This window comes from Puma concolor, chromosome C1, assembly GCF_028749965.1.
Source record: "Puma concolor isolate L17-30 chromosome C1, mPumCon1.1.hap2, whole genome shotgun sequence".
NCBI classification, from domain to species: domain Eukaryota; kingdom Metazoa; phylum Chordata; class Mammalia; order Carnivora; family Felidae; genus Puma; species Puma concolor.
In genome coordinates this window covers 6,590,066-6,603,994 of record NC_141674.1, presented here as the reverse complement: position 1 = coordinate 6,603,994, position 13,929 = coordinate 6,590,066, and the positions used below count along the sequence as shown (strand labels likewise).

The 13,929-nt window shown below is 59.1% G+C and overlaps 1 protein-coding gene across 5 annotated transcripts in view; it reads right to left on the bottom strand.

The window, feature by feature from the left end:
• Nucleotides 1-11,494: 11,494 nt before the first annotated feature.
• Nucleotides 11,495-13,929, bottom strand: part of SPSB1 (splA/ryanodine receptor domain and SOCS box containing 1) — an 83,142-nt gene continuing 80,707 nt past the window's right edge. For all 5 annotated transcript variants that reach the window (XM_086715602.1, XM_086715599.1, XM_086715601.1 and 2 more), the window contains exon 3: nucleotides 11,495-13,566. In XM_086715602.1, the coding sequence (XP_086571728.1) occupies nucleotides 13,439-13,566 (128 nt within the window). In that variant the 3' untranslated portion in view covers nucleotides 11,495-13,438. The remainder of the gene's footprint in view (nucleotides 13,567-13,929) is intronic.

Below are 13,929 nucleotides of genomic sequence, written 5' to 3'. Positions count from 1 at the left end.
CTGTGTAAATCTTCTTCGGCTTGCCCCCTGGCCCCTGGGATTCTCCAGCCCATACTAGGGGGTGAAACGCAGATGTTACTGACCAAGCAGGAGCCAGGTTTTCTGCTCCAGAGACTCAGTCCAGTTGGGCCTGGCGGAAAGCAGGTGGAGGTAGCACAGGGCCGCCTCGTACAGGTGTTAAGGCTGTGTACTGCACAAGGGTACCTCAACCGTGAGGACACTGTTGTCAGTGCACATCCTAACTGACCTATGTGAGGCGTGTGGGTAAGTGTCAGGATGCAGGCCTGTGTCTCTGGGTGGCTGAGGCAAGCCTCCTTTATGTGAACCCCACACTGGCTTGGACACACTCAGGGCGGCACCTGTATACTTCCGCACACGCACGGATGTGTGCAGCTATGCCCAACCCCCGCTGAGCTCAGAGGATGCCTTGAGGTCCCTCCACCTGCTTGCTGCTCTCGCACCCAGTCCTCACCCTCACCGGGCTCCTCGGGGGCGGTCCTGAGGCAGGGTTCAAGGAGTAAGTAGAGGCCAAATAAGCGAATGGATGAAAGAAGGGGCACAGAGGGGAAACGGCATAGAAAGGAGTAGGCACGCAGCTGAGCATCTGACCGCGTGCCTTTGCTTCCTGGGTTGAGCAGTGTTCTGGACCCCGGCCAGCTTCAGGGTCTGTGCTGCGGGGAGGGCCGGCTTTCTCTCTGCTTAAACCCCCAAGTGGCTCGGGGTCTGGGTCTGCAGTGTCTCCCAGACCAGCGTCTTCCGGCCCTTGGGACCAGTAGTGGAGCACTGCCCTTGGAGTCCAAAGTGGGAGCCCCCACGGGCCACCTAGGTGTCCCCTGCCCCGGCAGCAGCTGCCAGCCACGGAGAAAGGGGAGTGCCAAGGAGAGGGCGAATGCTTTCCCAGGGCCCCTGTGTGCCCCTCCGGGAACGCCTGGCCTCCTTCCTCCCACCCCTGGCAGCAGGGGCTCCCCGGGGCGCCCTGGGTATGGGCCTGGGGGCAGGGAGCCGGGCGAGCTCCGTCCTCGCCAGCCCGCGGGGAGTCTGTCTGCCCCTCCCTGGGCTCTGGTGAGAGACTAGAACACAAAGCTATTTTTATTTATGATAGTGTCAGTGGGCTGGCCTCCGTCTAGACAGCGGGTGTTATCATTCGGGGCCATCCTGGAATGCGCAGCCCCATTTATTGAGAACAGAAGACCGTGTGCAGATTAAGCGGCTCATAAAAATAAGCTGGGAACTGATACCGGGCCGGGCAAGCCAAGGTAACCGGCGAGGTCAGCCGTGCACGTTGCTTTTGGACACCGGGATGTTTTCAGAGAAAACGAGGATCGATGTGGCCGCAAGGGTGGGCGTGGCCTGAGCCTGCCAGTTCCCCTCTGGATGACGCATTTAGCTGCCTCGGGGCCTCAGGGTGCTCATCTGTAAAACGGGCACGAACACAGAACGTCTGTCTCAGGATGAGGACTACGTGGCTAAGGGGGAGAAAGAGTTTGGGAAGGTGCCGGCACACAGCGAAAGCTCTGCGATATTACTGCCTCTGCTATCATTCTGCCCCTTCGACCTTTGGAGCGTGGCCACGAGGAGGAAAAGGCAGCAAGAGTGGCCTTGACCCAGCCCTTCCGAAGGGCCGAGGCAGCTGCGGTTGAGACTCCTACGTGGGCACACTGGGGCAGAGCTGGAGGGCCCAGACCTGGGCAGGAGAGAGCTCCAGTGGGGGTGGCAGAGGCAGGGACCCGGCTCCACCCCAGCAGACGGTCCCAGCACCCCTCTGAGCCTTGGTTTCTGCTTCTGAGAAATGGGGAGGCTGGGGGGGTCCCTTGCAGGCTTGCCTGGGACGGAGCGCGCCCAGTGCTCAGGGCGCTGTGTGGACGCCTGGCTTCTGTGAACCAGGCACTGACAGAGCCCACGGCAGAGCAGGCCCCGCGGCCCTTTGGGTTGGGGCTTTAGGAAGGAACAGAGCCTCTCCTGGTATCTGATGCCGTCCTGCTGTCCTGCCGTCCTGCCTTCCCGCTCCCACCCCGACACTGACTAAAGGTACACATGTGTTCTGCGTTGCCCTGATATCGCCCTGGCCTGGGGCCTCTGTGGTCAGAGGCCTTGTGCTCTTCCTTCAGCTTCCGTGGTTTCTCCGGCTCACCCTTCGCACCCGGCGTGCCGCCCCACCTTCGCGAGGTCTCCATCCCAACCTCTGCTTTGGAAGACACCTGCCCTCTCCTTCCTGTGATAGGAGAAGCTCTGGGTGGGGTCCACCCTGTCCCCAGGGGCCACACCCAGCACCCCCTGAACGAATGAGAACCCAGCTCTGCAGGGAAGCGGGCTGTCCTCAGCCACCCAACAAGGGAGACTTTGGGGGCGGGGGGGGGGAGTCGAGAGAGAGTGTGTGTGTATGTGGCCTGTCTGAGCAACCAAGGTCACAGTGGACCCGCCAGACAGCGCTATCCAGGGGATAGCATGCATCAGCGCGTGCAAAGTGAGTGCTTTCGCCGGCACACGCGAGTTCTCAGGCCCGTGGTGTTGGGTGGAGGCGGACGGTAGGCTCGTGCCTACTTTGGGGGGTGGCTGTGAGGCTCACAGAGGTGGTTTCGTTTTCCCAGGACCACCCAGGAGTCTCTGAGCTGCAGGTGGAGCCCAGATCTTTTCCCCTGCGTCTTTTTTGGAACCTACTACCCCCGGGAAGGAGAGAGCCCAGCGGGAGCTCCCGCCCAGGAACGACTTAGGAAGAAGGCAGCCTCGATTTACCCGGGTGTGCTGGGGTTTGCCGTCCACTGCCCCCCAGGCCCCGAGGCATGGCGGCAGCATCCCTGGGCTGACCCGCTGACACTGTGAGTGCCTGAGGGACCCGTCACCAGGCACAGAAGAAGCGCACAAACCGCACCCCCCTCCTTTCCCAGTATGCTCTGCAATGCGTGGGCTCAGAGTAGCCACCTCGACCGCTCCGAGGGAAAGAGGACCCCAGAGGGCAGGGCTCAGGGAGCCACACGGACAGGCTCAGGCTCTTCCCCAAGAGCATAGACTGACTGCTGGATTTCAAGACAGGAGCGCCCAGGGCGGTTCGGTCAGAGCCACAGCCTAGACCAGGAGCTGCCTAGAGGTGGGAGGATTTCTGGATGTAAGCAGAATAAATGACCCGGGTCCCCGAAGTTCTGGGTTTAAGCCTCCTTCATGGGGCCGCCTGGGGGAGGCACACAGGCTGTGAGCTCAGACAGCATTCTTACTATTATTATCTCCAACCCTTAAATGGCACTCCCTGTGTGGCAGATACTTCCTAGCAAGAGCCACTCCACGAGCAGGTCCTGTCACCACCCCCGTTTCACAGAGGAACCTGCCCAAATGGGCTCGATCCCCAGCCCCGCCGAAAACTCCTATTTATTTTTCAAAACCCTGGTAGGGCATCCCCGCGCTGATCTCCTGGTGGGGGCCATCCTTCCCCCCAACCCCCCTTGGAGCCCCATTTCCCACACCTGCCGGTCTGTGCCCATCCACTGGGCTCCTTGCTCAGAAGCCTGCTTTCCGGAGTCTGAATCCCCATCCGGCACAGACAGGGGGTCAAGACGTGTTTGCCAAACGGGACAGCAGAGGCTGTGGCCCCTTTTCTCGTCACTCCCACAGGACCTCCTGGAGGCAAATGTTGCTTGTCTCCCCCGCAGGTGGCCAGGAAACCTGTCCTTTAAAGGTGACTCTGGGCAGGTCTGCTGGCCCAGCCCACCCCCCAGTTCATCTTTCCTGGAAACTGGGGGTGGGCGATGCCTACGGAGGGGACCCCCCCCAAGCTTCCAGGGACGGCGGCAGGAGGCACGAGCCGAAGCCATGGGACCAGAGGGAGGGGTGTCCCTGGGGAGGCACAGGCATATCCAAGATGCTTATCTTTCCCCCTCTCTCGTCAACGGCTATTACGACGCCTTAGGCCTGTGTGGGCTTTGCAACTTTTCGAGGCGTTGCCTCGAACCCAGTTCTCCTTGACCCTTTGCAACACCGTGAGCTGGGCTGGAGTGGTTCTTCCCACTTCGCAGAAGAGGAAATGGAGACCCCCCCCAAAGGTGATGCCCAGCCTCACAGGATCAGCGACTGGTATTCTGAAGTCCCCCGGCCTGTAGATCTCTGTCGGCTTCACCCTGCAGCGGGCCAGCCTGGAAACTTCCTAAATTCCGCCACTGTGTCCGGTTTGCGGGTGAGGGCCCCCTGCTTACGATCCTCTCTCTTTCGGGTTTCCTGGAGGACTCTGAATGGGGGGGGGCAAGGGCTGGGGGTGGGTGGCAGGAAGTCGGACTCCTTAGGGCTGCCGGGAAAGGCGCCCCAGGGGGCAGGGTCCCAGGGCCGGCATGCTGTTCCTTCTGTCGTGCAGCCACCAGGCCCGGCTCCTCCCAGCGTGGCCCTCAGAGGCGGCTCCTTCCAGGGAGAGCCAGACTCCAGCCTGCTAACAGAGGATGTTTTCCTGCGCAGTGGACAAAACATTTCTGGCACTTTCAGGAGGGGACTGAACAGTCTGTCCACTTTGGCTGCGTTCGGGGTTCCTGGACGGGCGCAAGTGTGCTTTCACAGGCAACAAGATTAATCACACAGCAACCTCCCTCCCTCCCGGCTCCTCACCTGCCCCGCCCCGTCCCCTGTCACCCGCGCTGTGCTCCGGAGCAAACTTCTGAGAAGTCATTCCAAGTGGCCTCAGGAAGTGAACACTCGAGTCATGCGCCTCCCGCCACAGGCCTCCTCGGGGAGGGGGAGGGGCTGGGAAACACCCCCGACCCCGAGTCCCGTGAACCCCAGCCGTCTCACGTGGGGCACGTCCCATCCCAAGTGACTGCTTTGGCCTCTGACCTGACGCAGTGGCCTGGATCCGACGGCCGTTCCTCCTGGTGCCTCTCTGGTGGAAGTTCATCAGAATTTCCCGAGGTTTGGGAAGCTTCCAGAACCCCCGGATGAGATGTGGTCCCAGCCCTGGTTCCCTGTGTCCTTCCACGCTCCATTTAGAAAGGTCTCTGAGGCACCTGGGTGGCTCGGTTGGTTAAGCAATCACCTTCGGCTTAGGTCATGATCAGGTTCATGAGTTCGAGCCCCGTGTGAGGCTCGGAGCCTGGAGCCCGCTTCCGATTCTGTGTCACTGTCTCTGCCCCTCCCCGCTCACGTTTTCTCTCTCTCTCTCTCAAATATAAATAAACATTAAAAAAAAAATTTTTTTTTTTAAAGGCCGGTCTCAAGTGGCCAAAGTGAAATCAGTGGGTAGGGCCAGGATAGATCAGGAGAGAAAGGGAGAGGTCTGTGTCCAGAACTTCCGGGCCACGCCCAGGGCTGGGTGGGGGATGTGGTGGGGGGACAACCCTGGCCTGGAGAGCCCGCTCCAAGGGACGCCTCGTTGCAAAGCTGTTCTCAAGGTCTCGGGGTTTGCTCTAGACCCTGCCTGTCCCAGAGGGCCCAGCAGTAAACATCAGACAGAACATTCCACGAGCTTAGGGTCCTGGCAAGACACCCCGAGGCCAGGGCCACACGGCCACCCCAGGCAGGTCTGACACTTTGGAAATTGGGCCCCCACCCTGGCTGCACTCGAGGCAGAACAGGTTTGGGCGGCACGGGGGTGGGGAGCAGCGAGACCACTCCGCAGAGGCCCGTGGGCCGGCGCCGGGGCCCTGAACCCGCCGGGGCGAGCTGAACTCCGGCGGGAGGCAGGCTGCTAACCAGTAAGCAAGTTGTAAAAACCCAAGTCAGACACAACATCTGGCAGCTGCTTCAAATAGTTCTCCGTCTGAAGGTGGAGTCGCTCGCAGCCTTCCAGTAAATCAAACCATGTGCGACGAGGGGCCTGTGCCGGCCTGAAGCACCCTGCTTGGCCGGGCCCCAGCCGCGCCTCCGGTCTCCCTGGCTCTTTAAATAGCCTGGGGTTCACATTCCATTTCCTTGTACGATCACTGTGGAGCCGGCCTGGCCGGAGAAGCTTCAGGATGCGGGCCGCCTCCTTTGGTACCCCCCGAAAAGGATGGAGGGAAACAGGCACCGAGACGCCACCCAGTCCCCCGGCTCGGCCTCCGAACAATGCCCGTGTCTTCCTAGACCCCGGGACCCCTCACCGTGGCTGGTCAGGGCGAGACCCAGGGAGGGCCCGGGTGCCCTGTCCGCCACCAACTTGCAAGGCCCGTGCCCGGCCCCGTGGCTTCCACGCGCGGCCTGGGCGCCCACCCCTCGGAAGAATGGTCATCAGTGCCAGAGCAGATGTGCTCCGGTGGGACCGGCCCTGAGAGGCGGGGGCAGAAGGGAGGGCTGCCGTAGCCGATGATGTTGGGAATCCTGTCCTTGTTCCCAGCACCCACCACGGGCCCGGCGCTGGGGTCTGTCTTCCATGCACGTCATTTCGTAAATCCTCACGGCCGCCCTCAGAGGCGTAGAGCGTTGACTGTGGCCCTCAGAAAGATTAAGTCTACGTCCTAAGCCCAGAACTTGTGAATAGGAGCTTATGTGAAGAAGGGGGTCTTAGCCGACGCCATTAAGGATCTCAAGGTGGGTTCATCCTGGATTATCTGGGTGGGTCCTAAATCCAGGGACAGGGGTCCTTGCAAGACAGCCACAGGGACACAGACGGGAAGCCCGTGTGATGACAGAAGCAGAGGTTGGAGCGACGTGACCGCGAGCCAAGGGCGGCGTGGAGCCACCAGAAGCTGGAAGAGGCAGGAAGGATTCTCCCCTCCGAGCCTCCGGAGGGAGCGCGGCTCTGTCCACACCTTGATTTTGGACTTCTGGCTTCCAGGACTGGGAGAGGATGAACGTGTGTTTTAAGCCACCCAGTGCGTGGTGATTTATTGCAGCAGCCACAGGAAACCGATACAACGTGGAAACTGGGGGTCAGAGAGACGGAGCACGGCCACCTCTCTCCTCACTGCCCCGGACTCTGCCTCCCTGATGAGGAGGCTGATTTTGAGAAAACTGATCTCATTCCCATCCAGCAGGACAGAGGTTCCGGGACCCAGGCAACTTCCGGGCAAGATGCCTTCCTAGGAAAGGCTTGTTCACAACACTTCCGAGCACACGAGGGTCTGTGTGGCATATGAGTCATTACATGAGCTGCTTAACTGACCAGTTACGATGGGCCAGGCTGCACTCTAAGTTCTTCGTGGAGACTGAATCCTCACGGTGACCTCAAGAGAGGAAATTTTCTCTCCATTTTACAAATGAGGAAATCGAGACCAAGGGAAGCACTGGGGGAGGGTGTCGGGGAACACCCCCCTGGGGAAGCAATTGGAAGTCAAAGCAGCCAGGCACGAGAGGTCCCACAGGGCGTCTGATCCCACCTGGTATCAGCTGCGCGCAACAGGTGAATCCATCGAGTCAGAAGGCAGATTGGTGGCTGCCAGGGGCCGGGGGGCGGGGGGATGGGGAGGGACTGCCAATGGGCACAGGGTTTCCCCTGGGTGGATAAAAATGTTCTGGAACCAGACAGAGGTGGTGTTGCACATCGTGAGCGTGCTCACGGCACTGAAGCATACACTTTAAGATGGGCAGCGTGACGTTACGTGAGCTTCATCTCAACTTTTAAAAAAATATTTATTTAGTTTGGGGAGAACACCAGCGGGGGAGGGGCGGAGAGAGGGGGACAGAGGATCTGAAGAGGGCTCTGCGCTGACAGGCTGACAGCAGCGAGCCCGATGCGGGGCTCAAACCCACGAACTGCGAGATCCTGACCTGAGCTGAAGTCGGACGCTCGACCGACTGAGCCACCCAGGCACCCCAGCTCAATGTTGTAAAAAACCAGTGGAAAAGGGTGAGGTCGGAGTCCTGGCACCAAGGACCTTGAAGCGCCCAGCCCTAAGCTCCTAGTGTCTCAGCAGTTCCCCCGGGGAGAAAAGTGCTCCTGCTGGGTCACAGACGGGGACAGCAGGGCGCCTGAGAGCCTTGCTGGAAGTTACCGTCCCGCGTGGGTCGGGGAGCTGGGCGTGAATCGCAGGCTGCCCCGGCTCCAAAGCCCAGGACCCTCTCCGTGGCCATGAGGACGACGCACAGACGAGCTCGAAAGGGAAGTTCTTTGCTTTTTGGCTGAAGTTGGTTCTAGCTGTGGTGGTCACAACCCCGATGGTGACTTTGTGGAACAGCAATCAAAGGGAAGGAACCTCACAAACGTGGTTTGCTTGGAATATCTATCAAAAGGTGGAAAGGAGAAGGGACGGTCTGCTCTTCACGCTGTAAAGAGCGGGGACACGATCGGGGAGAGACATGGTCCTGGGTGATGCTGAGGTCGTGGGAAATATCAGGGGCAGCTCTTGGGTGGACAGGCCTGCTGCAGGGTGCCTGGGCAGTGGTCTAGGACCTGCAGGCCAGCTCCGAGCTCCTGCTTCAGCTTTCCAGGACTAATTGCCTTGGGGAAACTGAGGCTCGCTCGGGGGACCAGCCCCAGGCTGAGGTTTCCTCCCCCCACTCTGGTATTTTCCTCAGACTGCCTGGCTCGCGAGCACTTCCTCACCTGGGAAGGTGCTGGCCACGCAGCCCCCGCTCTCCGGGACATTTGCACGCGCTCTGAAACGAAGGGTACGGAGAGCTGATTTCCACCCACACCAGTGGTCTCCACACTTCTCTGAGTCACAGCCCCAGTGAGCCTCTGAAGGGAATGGGGAAGGTCAGGGGGTCTGCCTGGGTCCAACTCTGCCTCCACCCCAGGGCAGGGCGTCAGACTCGGTTCCAGTGTTTCAAGATGCAGATTCCTGGGCTCTCCGTGCTGCATCAGAGTTTCTGTGGGTTTGCTTTTTCCCGAAGGTGCCCTAGTGATTCACGTGCAGGTACCTGTGAACTTCAGCTTCGGGCCCCCAAGCTGGGTCCTGCTATTCGTGAGCTTCTACAAGACACAATCTTAGGGACGGCTGGAAGGTCCACCCTCAGAAGAGTCCGGGGAGGGGTAAATGAGGTCTTTGCATTTCCCGCCTACAAGGTGGACCGAGGACGGGCTGCAGCTGGGTCGAGTGGGAAGACAGACCCAGGGTAAGTCAGCGCCGACTCCATCCTGCCAGCTGCCCTCAGCCTGGGCTTTTCCACCGGGAACATTCCCTCTGCTCAGCAAAATCACTATCAGACTGGCAGCGGCTGCTGCGTTCTGGCCCGGGAAGAAAGGTTCCAAAGACGTGTTAGCTTTCTGTTCTCTTAAAACAGGAAAGGAAAAGAGAAAGAAAAAAGGAGAGAAAGAGAAAAGGTCAGGGCCCCGCCGAGGACACGGAGGTCCGAAGCTGGGACAGGATGCCGCTGAGGACACCGGGAGGACCGCAAGGCCGGCCCGGCTGCCGGCGGCTGAGCCCCGCGAGGCCCTCAGAGAGCCGTGAGCGGCTTCCTCTGGGCCTCCTCGGCCAGGACATCATTTGTTGATTCTAGAGCCCAATTCCTAGCTCATGATTTCTCTCTGGTTGCCATGGCCCCGTACAGAAAACACAGCAAACTCCTGGCCCCGGGCAGCTCATTTATTTCAAATATTCCCTGCAGCTGGACTCCAACCATGTTTGGGTGTCTGGACTGGAGCATGAACTAATTGCTCTGTCTTCGGCCCCCTCCCCAGCTCCCCCGGCATACTTTATGGTTCAGTAAAGTCCGCATTCCACATCTCGCCGCCGAGGAGGCGCGGGAGGGAGGGTGGGTGGGGAAGCCTTGTGCAGGAGGAGGGTGGGGGGGGCTCTTCCCATCTGTGGCCAAGCCCCAGGCCGGCTACCTGCTCGAAGGCAGGGTATTAATTACAACCACATGGGCCGCTCTGCAAGATGGTTTTATTAAGATTGCTCCCTTCCACGCGAAACCCTGCTCCCCCAGAAGTCTCCAGGCCGTACAAAGGCCCTTATTTTCCCCGGGCATCCACAACCCCCAATCCCACCCCTACCCCCGCCCACCGCCTGACCCCGCTCCTCCCCCTGCTGTGTCCTTCAAAGCTAGCGGAGTCCCGACTGCAAGCCACACGTGAACTCCGACCGAAAAATAACGTCAGACCACCCCTTTCCTCCAAACACACCCAGGGAGGGTCTCTAGGGCTCCCTGTCCCCCAGTACCCACCTGGATCTCTGGAGACCCGAGAAGAAAGATCGGGAAGCTGGTTTCGGGCTGGTTGGACCATTCTCAAAGACCGATTTCCAGAACAGAAGTGCACGAGCTTTTAAAGCGTTTGTTAGCGCCCTCGCTAGTGTGCTGGGCCCTGTTCTAAAGCCTCATTTCACCCTCGCTACCCTCCCACGAGACGGGCAGGGTGAGGACTGCCATTTGATGGAGGCTCATCCAAGAGCACGCAGTGAGGGAGAGTCAGAGCCAATATTTGAACCCGGGTCTGACTCAGGAGTCCCTGTGCGCGTTGCTGGGACAACCCACCGACACACTAGAAGAATTTCCCTTTCCTCGGCGACCTGTCCTGCAAAAGAGCTGATACAGTCACAAACAGTGGTCTCCAAACTCTCTTAGGCAAGGTCGCTTGGGGAGTTCGAGACAACTGCAGATCCCTGGCCTGGCCCCAGGAACGTCGATCTCGTTCATCTCAGGCGGGGCTCTGAGAAAACGTGCGTTTCAGCCAATACCTCCCGTGTGGTGCCAGTGCAGGTGGTTCGAGGAGAGCTGACCAGGAGGCTGACAGAGGAAGGGACACGGGACTTTGGTCCTGAGGGTCTTGGGCCCTCAGACCAGGGCACTTTTCACAGCACCGCGAGATCCTGACAGGCCCCCGGGGAGCTGAAATTCTTTCTTGCCAGCTCTTTGGAAACTAGTCAGGACATGAGATGGTATTTAGTAAATTTCTTGCAGATTCACGGATCACTCACCAATCCTCTGAATAAGCCTGAGTCTCCTGTCTTCTCTCTCTCTTTTTTTTTGAATTTTTAAATATTTAGTTTTTGAGAGGGAGAGAGACAGAGTGTGAGTGGGGGAGGGGCAGAGAGAGAGGGAGACACAGAATCCGAAGCAGGCTCCAGGCTCTGAGCCGTCAGCACAGAGCCCGACGCGGGGCTCGAACTCGCAAACCTCGAGATCATGACCTGAGCCGAAGTTGGGTGCTTAACCCACTGAGCCACCCAGGCGCCCCTCCTGTCTTCTCTGCTAGGGGATGAGGGGGGTGTCCTGCCCTCAGCAGCTGGCAGGACATGGTTCACCGTGAAGTCTCATTAGCGTCATGCATGCTCGGCACGGGGGCACAAAGGTAAGTGCGGGACAGGCTCCTTCTACCGAGTGTGCAGAGCGGGGACCCATATCTTGCCCCTTAAAAAGCCCACGCTGTCAACTCAAACCATAGGGCACTGATGAGCCAGGGGCTCTCACTGATGTGCAGAATCCTTTCCATCAGGCTCAGAAAGTCTCAGTCTGGGCTGCAGGCTCACAAACTTCTAAAAAGGGATGGGGACATTCTAGGATCACCTCTCTAGGATTCTCCTCCTCACTGGGCCTCGGTGGGCATCCCACCCTCTGCCAAAGGGTCCTGGGGATCACCTTAGTATCTACTGAGAACTGGACGCACGCAGGGAGGGCTTGGCCACAGCCCTTTCCTTCCCCCGAGACACAGAGAGAGAGTCAAAAGTGGCTTTGTATTTTTAATAAACTTTCCTTTATTAGGTTACTGACTATTATTAACCATCATAAAATAGAACGGGAGTTTCAAAACTGTACAGGTCACAAGGTTCTGGGCTGAGGGGAAAGAAGGGTGGGGCCGGGGTTTGGGAAGCTTGGGGACAGAGGTGCAGAGAAATGACAAAGAGCCCGCAATTCATCCGGCGTCGGTGGGAGACGGCTGGGCCAAGGCAGTAAGGCTGGGAGCGGCAGAAATAGAACTCTCTCGTGTGCAACATTCATGAGAACACGACCCACCCCGAAACAGGAGTGAGGAAAAGTCTTTAAAAGTCTTACAGGTAAGATTTCCTCCCCACTCCCCCCCCCCCCCGCCCCTGCCCTTGGAAAAAACCTCAAACTAATAAGGGGGCAATTTACATTCCTCACCCAGACTTGGTACCAATTTTGTGCTTTAAAAAATATACTCCGTTGGAAGACTTTTTTTTTTTTAAAGGTACCCTACAGCAGCTGTTTAAAACATAATTCTTACAGACAAATATATATGTATATATATTAAACATTTAAACAAATAAAGTCATCTATTGTACTGGTACAGAAACGAACAGAAGTCCGATTCGAAGAGAGTTGACCTCAAGATAGAAGGTGGTGAACGCGGTGGCAGGGGCCGGGGGCTGCTACGTGGGGGGGGGGCTGTGGCAGGGCGCTAGTGACCCTCTTCTATTGGCTGCCCCGTCCCACCCCGCCCTGCACCTCGTGTGGCTCTGCGGGGGGGGGGGGGGTGGGGGTGGTGGTGAGCTGAGGCTGTTCCACTCGGGCGCAGAGCCCAGACAGGGGCACTAAGTGGGGGCCTGCGCTGGCTTCCGGTGGGGCACCACCTCTCTGTGGTCTCCCCAGCCCGTCCTGCCCCTGGTTCCTCTGGGGACAGAGACCCACTCAGCCTCCCTTCTTGGTTGAGGCTCCAGAAGGCCAGGGCTTCTGACGACGCACATGGGAAATCTCAGCTAGGAAAGGAAAGGCAAAAGCAGCAACACCCTCCCCCAGAAGACTGAAGAAATAAAACCACGTGCAAAGATGGCCGAGCCCGAGGGGTGAGTGGCCACCTGGAGAGACACAGGGAGCTGCCACAGCCCTTGCAGACGGGACCCCCAAGATTCTCGTATTGCACGTGAGGCAAATGTTCCCTGAGGGGCGTGCTCGGGAACTCGGAGCAGAGCCCCCCCGGAAACTGTAGGTCCAGAGCCCCAAACAAAGACACCCTCGTGCCCCTGTGAGGACACGGCCCCCCAAGAGGGGCAGGTGAGGCACACACATATCCCGGGGAGGGGCAGGTGGAAGGGACCACCAGAACACTCCAGAGAGAGGGTACTGAAACAAGGTTTCCTTTCTAAATGGAATAAATAAATGGCTTTTGTTATTGTTCAAAGAATAAATAGAGGGTACCAAGGGACTGACAGCCGGGGCTGATGCTGGGCGCTGCGGAAGGTCCGATCTTGGTTTGCTTCTGCCTCGGAGTCCGTGGGGAGTTCCTGACGTCCTGAGCGTTGTCTGCCGTGGCGTGGCCCCACCGGCCTCGGCACCAGCCTTTATCTGAGCACCTCTTAGCACCCCTGGGATCTGCGCTTGGCGCTGGGACCCGGCAGGTGGCAGGGGTAGCCCACGCCACCCCGAGGGCAGATCGGAGCTCAGCGCAGGGCTTCCTAGGAGTCTGTTCTATGTGTCCTTTTCCAAAGAGGGACCTTGTGCGGCATGCAGGGGACTTCTGCCAACGTCAGGACGGGGGACAGGGGAGCCTGGGTCGAGCTGTCCGTGTCCGGCAGGGGCGCTGGGCGGGATGAAGAGGGAGAGCAGGGGCTTCCTCCCGCGGCCAGATGCCAGCCCGCGGCGCGGGGCACGGCGGTAGCTCGGTGAGGTGGCACCAGGTGGCTGTCGTGCTGGCCATGCCGGGGCTAGAGCGTCACTGGTAGAGGAGGTAAGCCTTGAGGGAGGCGGGCAGCGGCAGTGTGTGGATGTCACCCAGACGCTCCTTCCCCAGGGCCAGGCGCACGGAGCGGCGGCAGAGATCCATGAGCGGCAGGGGCTCGGCTGGGGGGGACAGAGCAAGGACAGCAGGTTAGCGCAGCTCTGGGTGGCTCCAGAACGAAAATGCTGGGGGCGCCTGGGTGGCGCAGTCGGTTGAGCGTCCGACTTCAGCTCGGGTCACGATCTCGCGGTCCGCGAGTTCGAGCCCCGCGTCGGGCTCTGGGCTGATGGCTCAGAGCCTGGAGCCTGCTTCCGATTCTGTGTTTCCCTCTCTCTCTGCCCCTCCCCCGGTCATGCTGTGTCTGTCTCTGTCTCAAAAATAAATAAACGTTAAAAAAAAAAAAGAAAATGCTGACAACGCTGGCGATACTCTGACTGTTCGTTTCAATACACAACTGGTGAGGAGACCATTCTACACGTTAAGTC